This window comes from Folsomia candida, unplaced genomic scaffold (assembly GCF_002217175.1).
Source record: "Folsomia candida strain VU population unplaced genomic scaffold, ASM221717v1 Fcan01_Sc001, whole genome shotgun sequence".
NCBI lineage: Eukaryota > Metazoa > Arthropoda > Collembola > Entomobryomorpha > Isotomidae > Folsomia > Folsomia candida.
The window spans coordinates 4,382,490-4,402,965 of record NW_019091193.1 but is presented as its reverse complement, the minus strand read 5'-3'; the positions used below and the strand labels follow the sequence as shown (position 1 = coordinate 4,402,965).

General features: G+C 36.4%; 7 protein-coding genes across 7 annotated transcripts; 6 read left to right on the top strand and 1 right to left on the bottom strand.

The window, feature by feature from the left end:
• Positions 1-1,099: 1,099 nt before the first annotated feature.
• LOC118434486 lies at positions 1,100-3,120 on the top strand. The gene is made up of 3 exons (XM_035848202.1): positions 1,100-2,117; positions 2,185-2,587; positions 2,665-3,120. The coding sequence occupies exons 1-3, from the start codon at positions 1,872-1,874 to the stop codon at positions 2,841-2,843; spliced, it is 828 nt and encodes a 275-aa protein (XP_035704095.1). The 5' UTR covers positions 1,100-1,871; the 3' UTR covers positions 2,844-3,120.
• Positions 3,121-3,509: 389 nt separating this feature from the next.
• On the top strand, positions 3,510-4,880 carry LOC118433811. Its single transcript, XM_035846089.1, has 3 exons — positions 3,510-3,952; positions 4,017-4,386; positions 4,601-4,880. The coding sequence occupies exons 1-3, from the start codon at positions 3,761-3,763 to the stop codon at positions 4,789-4,791; spliced, it is 753 nt and encodes a 250-aa protein (XP_035701982.1). The 5' UTR covers positions 3,510-3,760; the 3' UTR covers positions 4,792-4,880.
• Positions 4,881-5,446: 566 nt separating this feature from the next.
• LOC118433980 lies at positions 5,447-6,598 on the top strand. Its single transcript, XM_035846537.1, has 3 exons — positions 5,447-5,675; positions 5,743-6,117; positions 6,465-6,598. Exons 1-3 carry the CDS (start codon positions 5,475-5,477, stop codon positions 6,504-6,506), a joined length of 618 nt encoding a protein of 205 aa, XP_035702430.1. The 5' UTR covers positions 5,447-5,474; the 3' UTR covers positions 6,507-6,598.
• Positions 6,599-8,305: 1,707 nt separating this feature from the next.
• Positions 8,306-10,238, top strand: LOC118433853 (lysosome-associated membrane glycoprotein 1-like). The gene is made up of 3 exons (XM_035846210.1): positions 8,306-8,698; positions 8,770-9,166; positions 10,031-10,238. Exons 1-3 carry the CDS (start codon positions 8,441-8,443, stop codon positions 10,186-10,188), a joined length of 813 nt encoding a protein of 270 aa, XP_035702103.1. The 5' UTR covers positions 8,306-8,440; the 3' UTR covers positions 10,189-10,238.
• A 688-nt stretch (positions 10,239-10,926) lies between these two features.
• LOC118433750 lies at positions 10,927-12,075 on the top strand. The gene is made up of 3 exons (XM_035845985.1): positions 10,927-11,186; positions 11,264-11,663; positions 11,739-12,075. Exons 1-3 carry the CDS (start codon positions 10,989-10,991, stop codon positions 11,936-11,938), a joined length of 798 nt encoding a protein of 265 aa, XP_035701878.1. The 5' UTR covers positions 10,927-10,988; the 3' UTR covers positions 11,939-12,075.
• Positions 12,076-16,282: 4,207 nt separating this feature from the next.
• On the top strand, positions 16,283-19,424 carry LOC110852459 (zinc finger protein 737). Its single transcript, XM_022100542.2, has 7 exons — positions 16,283-16,443; positions 16,579-16,958; positions 17,029-17,311; positions 17,393-18,040; positions 18,126-18,431; positions 18,525-18,603; positions 18,754-19,424. The coding sequence occupies exons 2-7, from the start codon at positions 16,586-16,588 to the stop codon at positions 19,165-19,167; spliced, it is 2,103 nt and encodes a 700-aa protein (XP_021956234.1). The 5' UTR covers positions 16,283-16,443; positions 16,579-16,585; the 3' UTR covers positions 19,168-19,424.
• LOC110852469 (AAC-rich mRNA clone AAC11 protein-like) lies at positions 19,406-20,325 on the bottom strand. Its single transcript, XM_022100553.2, has 2 exons — positions 20,189-20,325; positions 19,406-20,119 (listed from the first exon to the last, which is right to left on the bottom strand). The coding sequence occupies exons 1-2, from the start codon at positions 20,222-20,224 to the stop codon at positions 19,493-19,495; spliced, it is 663 nt and encodes a 220-aa protein (XP_021956245.1). The 5' UTR covers positions 20,225-20,325; the 3' UTR covers positions 19,406-19,492.
• Between the last annotated feature and the right edge of the window lie 151 nt (positions 20,326-20,476).

The following is a 20,476-nucleotide window of genomic DNA, read 5'->3' as shown; positions in this document are numbered from 1 at the left end:
TTAATTTCATTTAATTTCACTCAATTTCACTTAATTTCACTTAATTTCATTTAATTTCACTCAATTTCACTTAATTTCACTTAATTTCATTTAATTTCACTCAATTTCACTTAATTTTACCCATAGAATAAATTGCACTAAAAATCTCATTTTGCCCCAACCACATCCCCTGGGGCCGAGGGGGTGTGGCACAATCGGGGAAGCACTTAATTTCACTTAATTTCATTTAATTTCACTCAATTTTACCTAATTTTACCCATAGATTAAATTGCACTAAAAATCTCATTTTGCCCCAACCACACCCCCTGGCGCCGAGGGGGTGTGGAACAACTCGGGAACACTTAATTTCACTCTATTTCATCTATAGATTAAATTGCACTAAAAATCTCATTTTGCCCCAACCACACCCCCTGGCGCCGAGGGGGTGTGGAACAACTCGGGAACACTTAATTTCACTCTATTTCATCTATAGATTAAATTGCACTAAAAATCTCATTTTGCCCCGACCACACCCCCTGTCGCCAAAGGGGGTGTGGTCCGGTTGCCCCCAAAAGTTGATAGGATCCTCCCCCTGGGGTCCTATGTATGATGGCGAAAACCGATTTCGATTATCTCGATCCGTTCTCCTGATATCCTGCTGACAGACAGACGGACAGACAGACAGACAGACAGACAGACAAAGTCTTCACATAAAGTAGCTGAAGCTACTTAATAAATATGTGCATTAAGGAGCCTGATAGATTTTTCCCCGCATGACGTGCTCATGCGGCGAAATATATGAAATTATTAAACTAAGGAATATATTTCCTAAGAAATATCGTGTACTGACTGAGACCGACGGAATTGTCAAAAATGCAAACAATACAAGAAATTGATATCCAGCAAGGATGCTTTTAGCAGTTTGTCTACCCTGGCGTTGCAAGGAAAACATTATATTTCGTTTGGGTCATTAAATTCTTAATATTCGGATGTACGCATGTAGATATATGCAATCGTTCTACATCACAAATTGAATTCCTGGAACTGAGGTCAATCTAAAATTAAACTCTAGTTGGCCAAGGATCAGTTCCTACATATAGATAAATTTCTCAGTAGAAGGGCTCTAGTCTAGCACACTATCCTCAGATTTAAATAAGTCTTGCTTGGACAATTAAATACTTCAATATTTACTAAATGTATCTACGCATGTAGTATTGAAAGATTCAAAAATTTTTCCTAACTTTGTTCGGATTTAATCTACGCTATTTACATACCTACATGCATACGTTATATACCGTAACATAGCCATCATGAACCCCTTAATCGTATCATTGGTATTTTTATCTGTACTTAAAGTATTGCATGCATTTACTTTATTTATGACGCTTATTCATGATTAACGTTGGCATGTTTAAATTTAAGTGTAACAAATGATGAATCGGCTACGATCCGTGTATTTATAAAAATATGCATGTCAACTATTGTTCAGATCAATTCCATAATGCCATTTTCGTTATGTTTATGAATAAGCAAATGCATACATAAGGTATGTAAATATTATGTATGACATGCATCCATGCAACACGCTTGAAAGCAACCATACACGGAGAAGTATTTTATGACAAGAGTAAACGTTAGTTTACTAACTTGAATTTTTACATACTATTTATATTTTAGCATTAATTTATATACTTAATTTATACGTATTTATACCAGCCGATTTTGAAACCGCTCCGTAGTGTCCATCCGAACATTTTTCATATGGGTTACGGCAATTTTCAACACCTATGTACATAAGTAGGTTTGCAAATATTTATTTACTTAGAGGGCTCTTTCTTCCTTTCATTTATTAAATCCTGCCAGTGTTCTCGAATTAATTAATTATATTTACCATGTTGCAAGTACGGAAATCAACACTGTCATTGCTATTCATATTACTGACCATAAAATTCAGATCCATACCTGCCCTTGAACCTGCCCTTAATCAAGTGCAGCAACTCGATCCAATTTCCCATAAGCCATCATGGTTCCCCCATAATATCGACAATTACGTTTTATTCGATAAGAACATGGTGGCATGCATCATGCTACATTCCGCTATTCAAATCTCGTTTCCGGTCAAAAACGAAAATGATCAAGTAAGTATATGTAAAATTTTATATTTTCTGGGAACTTTCCCTATTTCATGATCTTTTGCAAACACAGTTCTTCTACCTTGAAACAGTCGACCTTCCATTGCATGCCGTTACTATTACGGGAAATTGCTCCTTGGGCAGGCTTACCTTATCTTGGGATACGTTTACCAATAAGACGAATGACCTCGTATTTTACTTCGCTGTTAATGAAAGTCATTACGATTTACAATATGTTACTGGAAAGATTTGGTGGTTTGATCCTCCCCCAGAAGAAAATGTGACGGAACTGGAAACTTATTTCATTTTTCAGTCGGAAAACGCCAATCATCACGTAGAAGCTTCATTCAATCACTCGTACTACTGTCGGGAAGAAGTCGTAATTTCTGGAAATAATGGGTCCACCGTTAACTTGAGGCATTTCAAGGTGGAAGCATTTAGAAAGAGTGTTCCCTGGAATTTAGTATTTGGACCGGGTTAGTGATTTAAGATGCAAAATATACATATTTATTTTAAATATAAATTGGCTTATTCATAATCAGATTGTTTTTAGCTGTAAAATGTTCCGTCCTATCTTTCCAACTGATCACTGGCATTGTTCTTGTCGCCATCGGGGGAAATATTCTTCTCGTCTATTTCATCGTGGGAGTTGGGGCTTGTGCGCATGTCTGCTGCTTCAGGGGAAGGAAAAAATCAATTCAACAATGCGTACCGAGTCCAAGTAAAGAGTAGTAAATTTTATGGGAATATTGAAAATTAAGATGACGGTAGAATTTCTCTGCTTGATAATTTTAGCATTAAATAAATACAAAAATTTCATGTTAGGTAATAAGTATTTGTTTAAGTAAAGATAAGAATAATTTTGTCAATTAATATACTTAATTTTGGTTAAGCGGATATGTATGTTAGTATTAAATAAATAATACAATAAATAGTTGTTAAATCTGATAAACTTTGCACACTTTAAGACTACAAACAAAAATAAAAGTCCAATAATTCATGTCCTGTCTCATTGTATGTATGTATTACATTTATTTAGATATCGCAATATATATTCAATTATAATTGAATATATATATGTACATATATTTGTACACATGTGCCTGTTAGATACATATGTATCTAACAGGCACATATGCAATTTCATCACGTAACATCTAATAAATGTTTAAAACCACCCACAAAAATCTGTAAAATAATTGTTTGTTACTACGTACATATGTATCTACTTTACGATGACAAGTTGCACGCACCTTGCAAGGATTTTGAATTTGCAGAAATTCCAAACAATAGCACCGATTTATCCATACATTATAAAGTTCAATACTATGCTAAATTATATGCAAATCATCATATCATCTATGTAACACACAATGGTCGAATGAATTTATGTATCAGTAGATCAAGATCACGAAATTGTTATTGTATCCACTTTGGTGGTCCATTTATTAGTCACGCTATGCAAGCGAATCACTAATTGTTGCTTTTAGCAATAAACCATATTTAAAATTTCAGTTGAATTTATTATATTTCATAAAGATTTCAAGAATTAGTTTTAATTCCCATCAGGCCACAAATTAAACTCGAAAGTCTTTTAATTATACATATTTACAGTAAAGTATTTTTTAAAATTATTTACACAAAAAGTAATGTCAAGTTCAACCGGAAACCCAGTTTTTGTAAATCTGCTCCTACTTTTATTTCTCATCACGGAAGGATTCTCTCAACCAACTGCGACCCAATTTCCATCAAACGAGGACAATTACATCCTCAAGGACAAGAATGGCGTTGCTTGCATCATGATCCATTCAGCATTCGAGATACAATACAATCCTCCCGGGGTTTGATAGATAACATTTTTCAGAAATTTAAATTTTCTATTTACACGCGACCCTTCTAATTCAGGTCAACATCATGACCTTTCCCCTTCCCGTGGGTCACGTTACGGTCACGGGCGACTGCGACGGGGGCAAATTGCACCTCTCATGGAACGCCAGCCACATCCAGAACAAAAACTGGATTGAATTTTCCTTCCGAAAAAATGAAAGTCATTACAGCCTGCAAAATTTTACTGGAATAATCTACACGCCCCAGGACTTTATCAGTTTTGTGGCTCTACAACCAATGGCTTCGATGGTGACGCCACTGCTACAATATTCCTACAAGTGTGAAGAGTTGTACTTGACGGCGAGTAATTATACTGGTCTGGCGACACACAGTTTTCTTATGGAAGCGTTTAGAAAGACGAAACCTGGCGACGCAAATTTCGGAAAAGGTGAGAAGGTTATAACTTATAGTAGAATTATTGTTGCGGGTCACCTCATTTGCATAAATCTCAACATACCCATTTTCCGCGACATGGGCCTTCCATGTGAATAACTCTGTCTCTCGTCAAAATATGCAAATGAGGTGACCCGCAACCAATAATTCTACCGGAGTCAAATGGATTTGTACACATTATTCGCATATTAAGTATGTATTTTTTTCAGTTATCGACTGTTACGATCCTCAAACACCCGTGCCGCAGAGACATGTTAAATCTGCCTGGGAGAATTTTATAAGGAATGCAATGATCATATTTGGCATCTTCGTGGTATTTAGTTTCTTCCATTTGCTCTTTTATATGAGTAATCCTCGCTATAATGCTAGGGTGAGATCTATGTTTGGTAAATACTGTTAGCCCAGAATTATACTAGATATGTATTTATCTCATTTTGTTGGAATTCGGAATTGGAGTCTAATTTTGTCAAATAAAAAATACGTCATGTAGCCAGTTTTTTGTTTCTTCATCTTTAAGGATGACGCATGAGACAGTGTTTTAAACAATTTGGTTACACTGGACGTGGAAAAGACTTTCATGATTAGACATGACTAAACATGTTTGAACAATACAATCAATTTCATATTTCATAAATTTGTGGATTCTACATAAGCATTTGACATAATGCATCTTATATTTTCACTTAATTCACAAAGGAAAATAAAATATGGGATCAAAGGATTGATTTTCAGTTTTACTAAATTAGGTATGATTTCATTGATAAGGCATTTAAAAATTTGTACGTATAAACCAATCATATTTCACTTGAAAGAACTTCATGTGGCCGACTTGCGTGACACTCGTGATTGATTTACTCAAATTGTTGAAACATGTATGTATGTAAATAAATACACAATATTTACGTAAACATAAATAGGATTATTTTTCCATGTATATTTACTCGCCTCACAATTATTTTTGCGTGAAATCAGCAACTATTCCATATTGTAAATAGTACTAATACAAAATACCTGTGTAATACATCCATTACATTTGTATTCCGAACTTTGTCAACTATTTATACTTAAAAATCACAAAGCAGCATGTCGTTTCCTTTGCACTTTACCTACTTATCCTTAATATTCCAATCGATGCACAATTTTGTGTCATCTCTTCCCAATGGAGCCTATTTCCCTGACAATGTTGTCGACTACAGCCTCCTAGATACGAACGGAGATCGGTGCCAAATAATGTTGCAGTCTGCCATTCAAATTTCCTTCTCGTACTATGATGCAAATCACACGGTAAAAAATTGGCGACCCATTTAAAAAATACATTTCTTACAGACATTCTAGTTTCCCGTCATTACAGCGCCGCCTTGTAAGTATCGACCTCGGTAAGCAGACCGATACATCTGGAAACTGTTCCCTTGGTGTGATTAAACTGTCTTGGCAAATGGGCAAGCATGACTTCAGCCACGTTACATTTCACTTTACTAAAGTTAAACAGGGGACACATTTCGCCCTACAGAACGTTTCTGGAAAATTTTACTCTGAAAAGGTATATTTTCAGTTTGAACATAATAATCTTGAAGGACACGCTAAGTTCGAGACACCACTCGATTATTCGTACCATTGCGAAGAAGTCGTTACAATTGCTGGGAACAACTTACAATTAGACTGGCTCACTAGAAGGTTCAGGCGTTTCGAGAAAATCAAATTGATTGGTGGGAGTCATTTGGACCGGGTAGTTGAATGTTTAAAATTGTACACATGAAATTTAAGCTGGTAAAAATTTGTCACCGAATGTATGTAAGCAATATGAGGGTCTACGTCGATTTCTTGTATAATTGTCCACGGGGTATGTAGATGAAAATATGCAGATTGATCACTGAGCAAAGGGTCGTAACAAGTTTGAATTCTGTTTCCACTTGCAATCCATGTTGCAAACATTTTGGAACATATCTTTACTAATACTACATTAAAGGACAATGCATTCGGTGAAAATTTTGCAACAACATTATTTTTTGCAAATGTATGCAAGAACGACTTACTTGTTAGTGACTCATGTACTTTTTCATTTCATTATTTCAGCTGTCCAGTGTCCGGATTCAACAACACGTCAAATTAACGTAATTTTTCTGACGAGTATTTTTGGAAATATTTTCGCCATTGCTTGTGGCCTAGTTGTTATTTATCTATTAATTTCACGCAGAGATAATACCAAGGAAATTCTTGTTAAAACATCCTAATTGAAAAATAAACTCGCGTTACATATGATTTTAATGAATAAAATAAAAAATCTTATTAAGAATAGGTACCTGTTCTTCTCAGTTAGGGAGTGTCCATAAATCACGTGATCGATCATAGAGGGGGAGGGGTCTGAAATTTGTCACCAATTATCACCAAGGGGGGGGGGGGTAATGGTCGGCAGTCACGTGACATGCCACGAAAAGTTTTTCTTTTAATTTCTGAGGTCAGTAAATGTGAAGAGAGTAACAATAAAGTCTCTTCGCATACTATCACGCGCCTTAAATAAATTTAATAATATGTATTTACTTAATAGCGAACCTCTTTTATCTAAAATTCGTTATGCGGCGTATTTTTAAATTTTTACTTGACATTCTTGGGTCTGGTTTGCATATATGTACCACTCTTCCAAATTTCAGTAAACATTAATAGAACTCTCATTATTCTTTCAGAAATAAAGTGTATGCAGTTGTCCTTAAGATGTCATGAATGTTAAATTACTTTGTATACTTACTCATTAGTATTAAATAATTCTTTCGATAATTTTAAAATTTAATTTAACTGGATTTTAAAAAAACACAGGAATATTATTATTGGATTAATTTGTGCTATGGGTTGTCATGTCGGAAATAGGTCAGTTTAGCGAAAAAACTTTTAGCGAAAAAAATCCGCCACAAAAAATCACACTTGGCGAAAAATAGGTTTCATGCGTTTTACAGTAAGTTAGGTTTAATGTGTAACCTGTCACGTGACCACGGAGAGGGGGGGGGTAATGGATTTATCACCATTGGTCACCAAGGGGGGGAGGGGGTCAAAATTGTCCAAAAATCGATCACGTGATTTATGGACGCTCCCTTACGTATATATGCTTGTATTATTTATTAGTCTCCGACGAGAATTTCTATTTTAAGCAATTATGCATAGAATAAAACCTTTATAAGATAAACAATTTATATTGGGGGTTTTCATTACACATTGCGAGAAGGTTTTTCCAAATCAATATAACCTATGTATCTATGGGGCCAACTCTCTTCAGTTTTATTTAATTATGATTTATGGATAAAAACTTGTATGTATATACGTCTAAACTAGGGTGACCATACGTCCCGGTTTTCAAAACCTGTCCCGGTGTCCCGAAAATGTCCCGGTTTTGACAAAGTGTCCCGGTTTTCAAAATTGTATGAAAAAATTAAATTATGTCACTTTTTCCCCAAAATATTGATGAAAAAGTAGATTTTAGCACATAAATACCAGGAACGTGCATGCAACATTTACTTAATTGGCTTTCCTGATTCTTTCTAAAAATGCGGTGATATCTGAACCACCAAGCACTAGATATTATTGGAAATTTTTTCGCCAAGCACTAGATATTATGGAAAAAATTTTCGCCAAGCACTAGATATTATGGAAAAAATTTTCACCAAGCACTAGATATTATGGAAAATTTTTTTTGCCAAAAAATGTCCCGGTTTTAGTCAGGACAAATATGGTCACCCTAGTCTAAACAAGTCGCCTTTCAGTTAAATATATATATAAACGACATGTGTCTCACTTGAGTGGTTGCGTGACGTTCGTGATTGATTTAGTCAAATTTTTGAAACACGTATGTTCATAAATACACAATATTTATGTACAAGTAAATATGAATATTTTTTACCATACATATTTCCCAATTATTTTTGCTTGAAATCAGCAGCCATCCCGTATTGTAAATAGTACTACACAGAATATTTGTGTAGTATTTGTAGATATATTCATTAGATTCGTCTCCCAAACTTGCACAATTAAATTTATTTATACATAAAAATCACAAACTAACCATGTCTTTTCCTTTTCTCGTTACCTACTTGTCTTTAATATTCCAATCGAGCCCTAATTTTGTTTCATCTCTCCCGAATAACTTAATTCCTCGTTCAGCATCAAAATCGTCCTTGGAAACTGCTCCCCGCTACCACCCAGCGCGTTTCTTCCCAGATAATGTTGAGGACTACATCGTCAGAGATGCGAACGGAAGTGCTTGCATAATTTTGCAATCCGCCATTCAAATTTCCTTCCCGTATTACGATGCAAATCACACGGTAAAAATTTTAAATTAAATTTCATTTAAAAAACCTATTTTTTACGGACATTTTGTTTTCTACAATGACAGCGCCACCTTGAAAGTGTCGACCCATATTTAAACACCCTTACAGATACATCTGGTAACTGTTCCCTTGGCGTGATTAAACTTTCTTGGCCGGTGGACAACGGAAACTTTGGCCATGTAGCATTTAACTTCACGAAAGTAAAACAGGGGACACACTTTGCCTTACAAAATGTTTCTGGACAATTTTACTTGCCAGGAGGCGATAAATTTCAGAAGGCATATTTTCATTTTGAGCATAATCTTAAAAGACACGTTATGTTTGAGACACCACTAGATCATTCGTACCATTGCGAAGAAGTCGTTACAATTGCTGGGAACAACTTTACAATTAGACTGGCTCACTTGAAGGTTCAGGCGTTTCGAGAAAGTCTGTACCCGAACCCGACGTCATGTGGGCCAGGTTAGTTGAAAATTTAAATTTTTTGCACATCAAGTAAGTTGGTAACAAAGTTGTCACCGAATGTAAGCAATATGAGGATCTACTTACCGTAAAACCTCTATTTATAGCCCTATTCTAATTATAGCCGGTCTCCATATATAGCCGGGTCTAGAGACCAAGATTTCAAAATTTTAGCCGGGTCTCTAATTATAGCCGGGTCCCCAATTATGACCGGTCTCTAATTATGGCCTGTCTTGTCGGCTGTGTCCCCGTTCGTAGCCCATTCAAGTAAAATGTTGCACATTATGCTAATCAACGAATAAGTTGACCTACTAATTTTTACATTTTAATTTCAAGTTATTAATGGATATAATCATGAAAGAAAATTAAAAAAACTGCTAAACCTCGTTCACTGATGTAGATTTAAAGTGAATGGGTTACTGATGACAATCTTGCTAAATAAGGAAGCTCAATTTGAGCCAGCATGATTTTGTAACATCTAAAATTTTTGACGGAACAAAATTTAGCCGGGTCTCTAATTATAGAGGTCTCTAATTGTAGCCGGGTCCGTGACCCTCAGTTTTGGATTTTAGCCCGGCTATAAATAGAGTATTTACGGTACTTCGATTGTTGTGATAATTTCCTCGTCGTCGAGTTTTAAAATCGCCGACGAGGAAATTGTCGGCAGATAGTTTTGACATTTTTGTACAGAGTTTCAAAGTTGAAACATTACGGTATCATGTCGAGATAAAAATTTTGTAATATCTTTACCAATAGAACGATGCACTCGGTGAAAATTTTGGAACATATTTGAGGATTTGCGAATATGCACTTGTTTATTGCGTATGCAGGCACGACTCTTATTTTTCTACTTCATTATTTCAGCTATCCAGTGTCCGAATTCAACAACTCTTCAAACTAACGTAATTTTTCTGCTGAGTATTGTTGGGAATATTTTCGCCATTGCTTGTGGCCTAGTTGTTATTTACCTTTTGATTTCAGGCAGAAATAATGACAATAAAATTTTTGTTAGAACATCCTAATTAAACAAACACACGGTATGCTTTTAATCAATAAATCAATGTTATCTGATTCCGTCATCGTGTCAACATTTCTCACTAATTGATTCCTTCAATGGTGATACATAGAAACATCAGCCCACGTTTCGGACTGTTAAAATAAATCAGAACTGGGCGCCGATGAAAAATCTTTTTCATATGTAAATATGCGAAATGAACTTATTTTGGAACAAGTAAATACTTAGAAATGTCCTTGACATTCTTATATTAAGAATATCTGTTCTTCACAGTTACATATGTACGTATGTGTTTTATTCATTAGTCTCAGATGAGAATTTCTATTAAGCAATTTGCGTAACTACGCATAGAATAAAACGTTCGTAAGATAAACAATTATATTGGGAATATTCATTACGAGTTCGCATCATTAGCAACGTTAACAAAAAATCAAAGTTCGCAAAAAAAAATTGCCTAAAATACATTTGTGAACTTGCGCGTCTCTAAGGCTACATGGTACATATCTATGTACAGATACATCAGGAAACAGGAAATTACAGATTTCTGTTGACGATGCATACAACATAGTTTTCATTTGTATCATCAAGATGAGACCCAATTGTCTCACGCACGCAACTACTCCCGTGTCCTTTGTCAATGTCAAATTATGTATGACCATCGGTTGAATACATATGCACGCCTATTCATACATATGTATGCATGCAAACCTGCACAATTGTAATATAGCATAACCTTTAACAACAATGATTGAATCAATCTCAAAATAAATTTTTAAAAACTGCATTCAAAACTCCGTATTTCCGGAAATGTTAATTCCAAAACTGTGCCTATTTTGTTCCCTTGTTTTGATCTACACTATCATCATCGTGCTACTAAACTTTACCACGATACAACGTTTACAACGTTTCCCATTAAATGAGGATACTTATACCTTGTTTGACCATAATAAAGTTGCCTGCATCAAGATCCAGGCAGCAGTTGAGATTCAGCTCAGATTGCCCATGGTTTGTTTTTATGTAGTCATGCAAAATATTTTTCTTATGAATATTTACATTAAATTAAATTAAAATTATTTCTCAAGAAACCCACCATCGTCATTTCGCTTCCTGACGGGTGTGTCGCTGTGGGAGGAAATTGTGCCCTTGGAATCCTGGATTTACTTTGGGATGCAGAAGATTTAAATATGATCCGATTTTATTTTGCAAAAAATGAGACTCATTACAACCTACAAAATGTTACCTGCCGGATTTGGAAGGATCCTTCAATTTTTACGAATGAGACGGATCCCGATCCGAAAAGGACACACTTTGAATTTGAGTCTGTAAAACCATTACACGATTTGGTCACACCGAAGCTTAATTACTCATACACATGTCAGGACGTTTATCTTCCGGGAAATAATTACGGTACTTTAGCCACACATAACTTTAGGATGGAAGCGTTCCGGCAAACCCAACCAGGTTATGAGGACTTTAGTCCAGGTGGGATTTTAAATTATGAAAATTAATAAGTAATTCATAATTTTTCTACTAAATGAATTGATTTTATTTTTACAGCCATTAACTGTAATAATGCATATCCAGCTTTTCAAACTAAACAACATCAAAAAATTCGATCTGCCTGGGTTAAATTTGGAGTATTGGTGATGATTTTGCTTTGCGTCATCGGTCCTGTAACCTGCTTTCTTCTCGTATTTTATGTGGGTCGTCCTCAGTACAATGCACCGCGGAGGTCAATTTTTCGAAGAATCTATTAGCTGCAAGGAAATAAAATAAATATCATTTTTAGCTTTGTAAAATTGGTGCCGACCGAGCCCAAACAAAATGTCTGCTTGAATAACAGACATCATTTCGTCCACAGTATTACATAAATAAATATAGATACATCCACCAATATACGTGTAGACACATATTTTTATTTACTACTTCAAAATCAATAATTACGTATTACACAATGTTTATATTCAACACTTTCGAGCGATAATTAGATTACAAATCTTGAATACAGAACTTGGCGTCTTTTTATTTTGCAGAAGCTTCTAAACTAATTTAACATGATTTGCATGTAATCTGGCACAGTGGAATATCCATTATTTTATACCGTTTTCATATTTCGTCACTTCACTCCTTGCATTTTTAATCCATCAATGAAACAGAAGCAACCTCACCGATAATTTTAAACAAAAGCTCATCATTACCAACGGGGTCAGAATTCCGACAAAGTTGCTTCCAACTCTTATCTTCATCTGAGCACAGGCACCAACACCTTTTCGAAATATCTTCTCTTCCTTCCAATCTCCAACGTTGCACTGCTGCTGTCTCAACTTGACCAAAATTAACCTTGACCTCTTGTTTACATGGCCGGACAGCGTTCCCAGACATAAAATCCCCACCCAGGATTCCAAGCATATCCCGAAAAAGGCAAGATGTCCCAAGTTATCGAATAACGTGGCGTGGTAAGATATGCATAAAAAGTTGGAGACCACGTTTCCAAAGCAAAACAAGAAGAATGTCCCGGGAAGAAATAGCTTACGAAACGTGGCGTTAACTTGAGCCTCCAATATTTTTAGTTGTCTCAATTCGTTAAGTTGTTGGGTTACATGAATCAATTTGTTGCTAGAAGGGTTACAGATCTTCCTGAAGAAAATTAATACAAATAATTATATTTGCAACTTTTATGAAAATTTGCAAATTAACTCACCTGCTAATTTCTCCCAGATAAAGTAACAAACTCAGAATCGATGCGATAAATATGTTCGTCGTAATCAAAACGTATGACGGAAAGGCTAAGTAATATTGCCAGGTTTGAAACACAATAATTACTCCATGTGCGAAAACCATTCGCAATTCCATACTTTCTTCCCGTGGAATTAGCGATCCTAAAAATGGAAGACGATCTGTTTCCAGTACATTTAAGGAAGCCAAACTAATCGGGGCAAGGAGGGAAAATCCAAATCCGAAAATCCAGATGAAATACTTGAGTGAAATTCGCCATATTTTCCACCTCTTTTCACTAAAGTAATGATTTTTTTCATATTCGAGAAACATGTTTAGTAGATCGACTAAATTTCTTGGATCCCAGAACCATAAAATGATTATGATGAAAACAGACACTGGCAAAAGTATGGAAAATATCGTCGCTGAAACTTTCACGTTAAAGTCGACGTGAGAAGATCTCGTGGCGTAAATTCCGTTTAAAAATAAGAAAATCATGTAACCTGTTAAAATTATCAGTTTCGGACGTTTTAGTAAAAAGGATGTGATTTCTTTGTTCGGCGGAGTAGAGGTTAGTGTATACTTGAGATTAGTTATACCCTTTTTATTTGTTGAAATTTCGACAAAAATTGGGGGCTTGATAAAAAAAGAGATAAGCCTTAGTTGATATTCATTTTGCTGAACAATCGAAGAAATCAACATGTTTGTTATTTTGATTCCAGACGAAATTGTAGAATGACAAATATTTACTCGAGCTACGGTTCAGAACGCACTAACTTTGACATTCCTAAGACTGGGAGGCGAATCAATACCAGATCAATTTAATCATCAAGCAAACCATAATTCATTGGTGAATAAGTCATTAGAGTTCATCATTATATAAGGAAATCAATTTAGCTGGACATACATATTTATTAGGGTTAAATTTAATGCACCACCCAATAAGCTGAAATCTACCACAAATTTTAGCTGAATTCGCCACCGAATGAATTTTTTCCAACATTAGCCTTTTTAGCCACCGATTTAGATGGTGGTTACCACAAATTTAGATGATTTGCCATTACCATATTTAATGAGCATAGGATTATAAAAGCAATATAATTTACAATAATATGATTTATTTATTTGTATAATACCTCTGTATACATGTCTCTTTTATAAATACACCTGAAATTAAATAACCTAAGCGCTTTTTTAGCTTTCGCAACCCTACTTTCTTACGCTTTTGACCAAATGGAACGGTTTTGGCTTCTGGTCTAACATCGAAACGCGTATTCTGAACTTCTAAACCAATTATTTCCTTGCGTCCATTTTTCCAGGTCTTCCAACAGAAATTTATTTATAACAGAAATTTAAAATTGCTAGATGTCTCTCCAGCCGTAACGGCAATACTGGTTGGGTGAAAAGTTCGGTTTTTTAAGAGACCCCCACTACTAGCACAGGAAACCAGAGTGTAATCGGATCGATTTTTTTAAATCCGATTCGATCCGACTTGGTCGGATCCTTATAAAATCCGATCCAATCTGACCTGGTCGGATCCTAAAATAATCCGACCCAATCCGAACTGTCGGATTCGGATTGGACTGGATTAGTCGGATTAAATTCGATAGCCTACTGTTCTATAGTATAGTCGGATTGATGTTTTTTCAAATCCAATCCGATCCGATCTGATCCGACTTGGTCGGGTCATAAAAAATCCGATCCGATCCAACTTTATTGGGTCAGACAAAATCAAGCCAATTCTACGCTGTCGGATTCGGATTGGATTAATCCGGTAAAGTATATCTCCTAGTACTCTCTAAAGGAATATTAGACGCAACTGGGCTTGAGTTTCTAAAATTTGGGAGAATTTTCCTCAGAAAGAGAGTATTCGGTATCACTGGTCTAATTAAAAACTTGCGAATACGTCATTTCTTTGGTTTTAAAAGACGTTGTTCAGATAGATATATTTTAACTGCAGGACAACTGTAAGAGTAGTGATGACCACCCGAAAGGTAATACATACGTCACTTCTCCTGCCCAGTCTAGTCAATGATATACAAATATATATATATAAATATATATATATATTTGTATACACAGCCTGTGTATACAAATATATATGCTGCATGTACCTGTGTAACACAGGTACATGCAGCAATAAGGTTAGCAATCAGGAAATTAGCATGATTTCTTGAGATTAGTGTGCTTATATTTTTGTACAAATATATTACCCATGTTTTTTCGTCATTAAATGTGGTGATGGCAGCTCATCTAAATTTGTGGTAACCACCATCTAAATCGGTGGCTGAAAAGGCTAAAGTTGGAAAAAATTCATCCGGTGGCGAATTCAGCTAAAATTTGTGGCAAATTTCAGCTTATTCGGTGGTGCATTAAATTTAACCCTATTTATTACTTGGCCCTTTATTTCCGTAAATTGTCACCTCAGAGTTCAGAGCAAACTTCATCAATGTTTAAGTCATCTGTTTATAATGGATTACAAATTTATCTTAATTAAAACGTTTGCAGGTTAAGTTTTCACTTTTCTTTAATCTAAACTTCGCAGAAGTATTTATGTATGTACTACATAAACTTTCACCATTTGGTTACACATGTATAAATAAATAGATATGTGCATTTGTAACGATGGTTTTAGCTTCCTTTATGACGGATAAGGAATACATGTAGGTGCCCTTATCCCTTGTAAATATGCAAGTGCCAAAGTGGACATTGTTTTCGAGGAAATTTTATCCTGCCGACTACAACTCGTCGAAGAATATGTACATGTGCCTGAAAATTTCGAACCCGGATGGAACATTTGACGCCTTGGACTACCTGGACAAAATAAATATCTATGTACATATTTGTTCACCATGTAATTGTGGCTCGGGCTGATTGCACTACATCTGTGGGCTGATTCCACGATTATGTGATGCTTCACAAAATCGTATAGAAGTGTACATACGGAAATATGTAATTCCTGGCCAATATGACCGTTTTGTGTAGGGACGTGCTATTGATGCTGGAGGCATGACCGCAGTGTCGACAAGTCTTGCTACCATTGATCATCCATTACACAGAACCTAGCTGCATTTCCAGATGATCTTGATCCTTGATCATGATCCAGTGCTTATCAGTAACCTTATATTTATAAGTAGATCATTACATTACATTCTATTTACTACATAAAGGTTATCGAGCCTCACCAAGTTTACTTCAACCATAAGTCATGTGCCTTATTATTCTACAACGATATGTTTAACATAAAGAAAACGTTATGTTGTATTTATACCATCATATCGTAGTGTATATTCTCAACTTATTGAAATTTCCAGTCTCAAAATTTGAGACTATGTATGTAAACTTTACATTGTAAAGTAGATAGACTCTGAAAAAGCCGAATCTCAAGCTTTCACGCTCCATAAAATTCTCTCCTGGCACGAGTTTGATTCCATATGCTCAAAACTTTCTCATCTCCGGCAGGAATTTAAATTTTCAGATTTTTCTTCAAAACTAGCTTTTTCATAGTGTGATCCCCCCCCCTGAGGAGGGGCGGACCAGGTGCAAGGTAAGTAGTACTCATATCCATATAGATTAGTTTTGTACTTCATATTTTTAACTACATTTTCAAAATGTTCTTTCGTATTTATTATTTAGAATAATTTAGATATTGTCTATTACTTATCATTCTCTGAATTTTTAGATTCACCATGATGACCGGCAATCTTTGTCTCCTCTGTTTACACCTGGTCGAAGAAAGTGGTGTTGAAAACCCCACGAGGAAAATACAAATCGCAACCCTGTGCGAATTAATAGCTCCTTCTCGTCACAATCAAAACAATCCAATTTCTTATCAAGGTCTATTTGATGAGAGCGAGACTTGCGAATTCTGCTTGAATTGTTGTTCTGTTCTGGAAGAAGTGGAAAAAATACGTCAACAAATTTCCATCTTGGAGAGTCAAGTTGAGAGGAAAGTTAGGCAGATAAAAGAAACAATTTCGAACTGTTCGTCTTCTTTCCGTGGGGATGAGGGGGACACGATTTTTGAAATTAGGACCCGTATACTTCAAGCGACAAGTTCAGGTTGGTTAGTAAAGCAGTGTAAATATTTTTAGAATCAAATTAATTAAATTGTTTGCTATAATATTATTAGGAAAGGTTCCCATCTTGCCGGACGATAATTTCTTGACACACGAATTTCAAGTCAAAGTAGAACAAGAAGTAAATCATGACGTCGATGACCAATTCTTTGATGACAATAATTCCTACGGGGAGGAGGAGACGACTTTGAATTATGAGCCTAGTCTAAAAGTAGAAGACGATATTGATTCACTTGAGGATGACGATTCTGACTTTTGCATCATTCCACATTCGCAAAAAAAGTCGAAACGTGTCGCAGCCAAGGGTAGAAAGTCAAAAACGAAGACATCACTACGGTAAGTAATCTAGTTTAGTTCATCATGACCAAACGTGATTATCTTGATTTCAAGATATGTTTATTACGCATTAATCTATAGCACTAGGAAACGGTCCCTCTCACCGGAAGTTAAACAACCTAAACGTATAAAACGTGAACCTCGGCCAGTTTTGGAACGGACACGATCTTCTCCCCGCATAAAGAGTATTGCTCCTCCTCCTCCTTCTCCAGCAAAAATTCCCAAAGTCAAGAAACCTATCAAAAAAACTCTCGAGCTTAAGTGCACCGTGTGCGACGCCACTTTATCCACTCATTTTGCCCTTACTCTCCACATGCAGCGAACTCATTCATCGATCTCATGCCACGTGTGTGACGCCAAGTTTAACATGATGAAGGACAAGGTCGCCCACATGAGACAAATCCACAACATTGGTGCGTATCATTGTACCATCTGCGGAAGCAACTTTAATCGCCAACACAGACTTCTGGCGCACATGTTCATCCGCCACGAAAATGGAGAAAAGAAATTGTCCTGCCCTAAATGCGAAAAGGGTTTCGCCCTGGAGGAAAATTTTAAGCGTCATTTAGAACTGCATGAATTCGACGAGATCAAACCGGTCGTGTGCGACGTGTGCGACTGCAGATTTGAGAATGAGGAACGACTCCAGACCCATATGAATTCTCATTTGCCAAAGTACCGGTGTGAGCAGTGCGGGCAGAGATGTCAATCTGTACAAATGTTGGCAAGGTGGCATAAAATATAGTAACTTTAGCGATTATATAATTTGCTAGTTTTCGCACTGATATATTCATTCTCTTTACGATTTCGCTAGACATGTGCGCACCCACACGCGTGAAATGGGAGAGAAATGTTCCATATGCGATGCTCCCTTTCGCGACAAACTAACTGTGGACCGACACATTGCTAAGGAGCACTCCAACACCCCTGCATCACATATTTGCCACATTTGCGGGAAGGCATTCTATCTTCCCTGCGATCTCAAGAACCATCTTGACCGGCACGCGGGGAAGTATCAAGCTGTCTGCGATACCTGCGGGGAAACATTTAAGTATAAAAATACACTTGAGGCACATCGCGTCAAGATGCATGGCGCTGATCCAATAATTTGTGACGAGTGGTTAGTTTTCAGTCAAGTTTATGCTGTCATTTAACATATGTATGTATGTATTCATTTCACGGTGAATTAAAAAATTAATGGAATGTGATCTAGTGGGGCATTATTCGGCTCACAGCATATGTTAAAACGTCACAAGGAGATTCACACGGGAATTAAGCCGTTCAAATGCGATGTAAGTTTTGATAAAGCTCAAAATTTTCGTAAATATACTTCGGTGGACAATTTACTAAATTTTTTAACAAATGTCTATACTAAGCGCAACGTTTTAATTTTCTTATTGATGTGTTACTTACTAATACTGATTTGCTTATTTCTTTGACAGTTTTGTGACGCCCGTTTCCTCAGAAGTCAAACCTTGCGGGAGCATCTCAAATCACATTCGGGAGAACGACCTAACCCCTGTCCCCACTGCGAAAAGTCGTTTAAAACGAAAAACCAGAGGAGAGAACATGTTAATCGGATACACAACCCAAGCTTTGTGAGACCCACGCCCCACAAGTGTCCCCACTGCGATAAAGCCTTCCCACGTAAGTCTTATCTCGACGGTCACATCCGTTCCGCCCACACGGGTGAGAGGCCCTTCATCTGCGAAGAGTGTGGAACTGGGTTCGTGCTACAGACGATGTTAAATCAGCATTTGAAGGTGAGTCATGGTGTGGGAGTGACGACAGAGAAGAAAGAAAGATTGCCTAGATCAAAGAGAGAGGTTGTGGAGGCGACGGAGGACGGATCATGATTCGGAGTGGAGTGAAGCAGTTTATCGAACAAATTCTTGATAACTAATTTTAGGTGACTAAATACAACTAATAGTTGTAAGTTTTGGTAATTTTTTATACCACCATTCGTGACCTATATTTTAGAAATATGTAAATATTGTAATCATCGTAAATGTCGGATCTCTTGGTGATTAAGTGAACGTCTGTGTGCCCATGCATAACATGGAAAGATGGAAATGGTACAAAATAACTAATAAATTTATAGGCGAGGTTGAAATGTTTATTGCCATTTTCTTAAAAACCATTTGATGTATATACTAAAATTATGCTGTTAGGACACCCATATTACAAATTGTTACCATTGAAAACAGAACCCACCCCACCATCGTTCATGTTCTTGTTCATATAAGATTTCCCATAACCGGATGGAACCTCATAGTCCATATTATGGTACGCACCCACCATGCCCACATTCGAGTTCATATTATGCATGTTACTGTCCCCCTTGGATTTTACATTCGTCCCAAACCTCACCATCTTGACGCCATTGTCATTATTGTTGAACACTGCTCCTCTGAAATTGAAGTTGTTATTGTTGTTATTAAAACTAGAGGTGGGGCCGCCAATCTCGTTATAATTGTTGTTCACGATGGAACCCTCCCTCAAAATTATGTTGTTATTGTTGTTATTAAAATCCGCCCCGACACCGTCGTCATTGTTGTAATTGTTGTTCACGATGGAGCCAGATTTTAAGAGGTTGTTGTTATTGTTGGTCAAGGGGTCGCCCGTGTTGGCGTGGTTGTGGTTGTCGTTCACGATCATTTTGTGATCTCCAACCGCATCGGGGGCGGAAGCGTCGGGGAATGATTTAGTGTTGGATATTACCTCGTTGACCCTTTGGTGACCTTTACCGTGAGCATGTTGATCGAGTGGCAATGCAGTGATAAGAGTGAAACCGAGCAGATTCGATACCTGGGAAATATATAAATTGCGAAATTAATGCAATTGTGTGCTTATGTAAATGTAGATTTTTATAAGTACCAAAATAAATACGAGTTTCATTGTTGCAAAATCCATGTTTCTTGTTCGTAAACTTGCACTTGCAGTTTCAAATTGTACAGTAAATGGTGTGGAATGAAGGGAAATTGTTAAAATTGGTTATTTACATATGTAACTCAATACTGATTTGATCCCCAAGCTTCATTATGGCTAATTAACGGCGTACAGTGATATACATGTATAATGCCTTTTTAACTTATTTTTAACTGCCTGGGAGCATTATTATTGGTAAAATAGAGAGTTGAAATTAATTAGAATCGTTATTTTAGT

Excerpts from the sequence above, each read along its gene's own strand:
- LOC118434486 (XM_035848202.1), top strand. The coding sequence starts at position 1,872 with ATGTTGCAAGTACGGAAATCAACACTGTCATTGCTATTCATATTACTG. Across the intron at positions 2,118-2,184 it reads TCAAAAACGAAAATGATCAA|TTCTTCTACCTTGAAACAGT; the intron begins GTAAGTATATGT and ends TTGCAAACACAG. Across the intron at positions 2,588-2,664 it reads GAATTTAGTATTTGGACCGG|CTGTAAAATGTTCCGTCCTA; the intron begins GTTAGTGATTTA and ends GATTGTTTTTAG.
- LOC118433811 (XM_035846089.1), top strand. The coding sequence starts at position 3,761 with ATGTCAAGTTCAACCGGAAACCCAGTTTTTGTAAATCTGCTCCTACTT. Across the intron at positions 3,953-4,016 it reads TACAATACAATCCTCCCGGG|GTCAACATCATGACCTTTCC; the intron begins GTTTGATAGATA and ends CTTCTAATTCAG. Across the intron at positions 4,387-4,600 it reads CGACGCAAATTTCGGAAAAG|TTATCGACTGTTACGATCCT; the intron begins GTGAGAAGGTTA and ends TATTTTTTTCAG.
- LOC118433980 (XM_035846537.1), top strand. The coding sequence starts at position 5,475 with ATGTCGTTTCCTTTGCACTTTACCTACTTATCCTTAATATTCCAATCG. Across the intron at positions 5,676-5,742 it reads ACTATGATGCAAATCACACG|CGCCGCCTTGTAAGTATCGA; the intron begins GTAAAAAATTGG and ends CCGTCATTACAG. Across the intron at positions 6,118-6,464 it reads GTGGGAGTCATTTGGACCGG|CTGTCCAGTGTCCGGATTCA; the intron begins GTAGTTGAATGT and ends TCATTATTTCAG.
- LOC118433853 (XM_035846210.1), top strand. The coding sequence starts at position 8,441 with ATGTCTTTTCCTTTTCTCGTTACCTACTTGTCTTTAATATTCCAATCG. Across the intron at positions 8,699-8,769 it reads ATTACGATGCAAATCACACG|CGCCACCTTGAAAGTGTCGA; the intron begins GTAAAAATTTTA and ends CTACAATGACAG. Across the intron at positions 9,167-10,030 it reads CCCGACGTCATGTGGGCCAG|CTATCCAGTGTCCGAATTCA; the intron begins GTTAGTTGAAAA and ends TCATTATTTCAG.
- LOC118433750 (XM_035845985.1), top strand. The coding sequence starts at position 10,989 with ATGTTAATTCCAAAACTGTGCCTATTTTGTTCCCTTGTTTTGATCTAC. Across the intron at positions 11,187-11,263 it reads TTCAGCTCAGATTGCCCATG|AAACCCACCATCGTCATTTC; the intron begins GTTTGTTTTTAT and ends TTATTTCTCAAG. Across the intron at positions 11,664-11,738 it reads TTATGAGGACTTTAGTCCAG|CCATTAACTGTAATAATGCA; the intron begins GTGGGATTTTAA and ends TTATTTTTACAG.
- LOC110852459 (XM_022100542.2), top strand. The coding sequence starts at position 16,586 with ATGATGACCGGCAATCTTTGTCTCCTCTGTTTACACCTGGTCGAAGAA. Across the intron at positions 18,432-18,524 it reads CCAATAATTTGTGACGAGTG|TGGGGCATTATTCGGCTCAC; the intron begins GTTAGTTTTCAG and ends AATGTGATCTAG. Across the intron at positions 18,604-18,753 it reads TTAAGCCGTTCAAATGCGAT|TTTTGTGACGCCCGTTTCCT; the intron begins GTAAGTTTTGAT and ends TTTCTTTGACAG.
- LOC110852469 (XM_022100553.2), bottom strand. The coding sequence starts at position 20,224 with ATGGATTTTGCAACAATGAAACTCGTATTTATTTTG. Across the intron at positions 20,120-20,188 it reads TGAAACTCGTATTTATTTTG|GTATCGAATCTGCTCGGTTT; the intron begins GTACTTATAAAA and ends TATATTTCCCAG.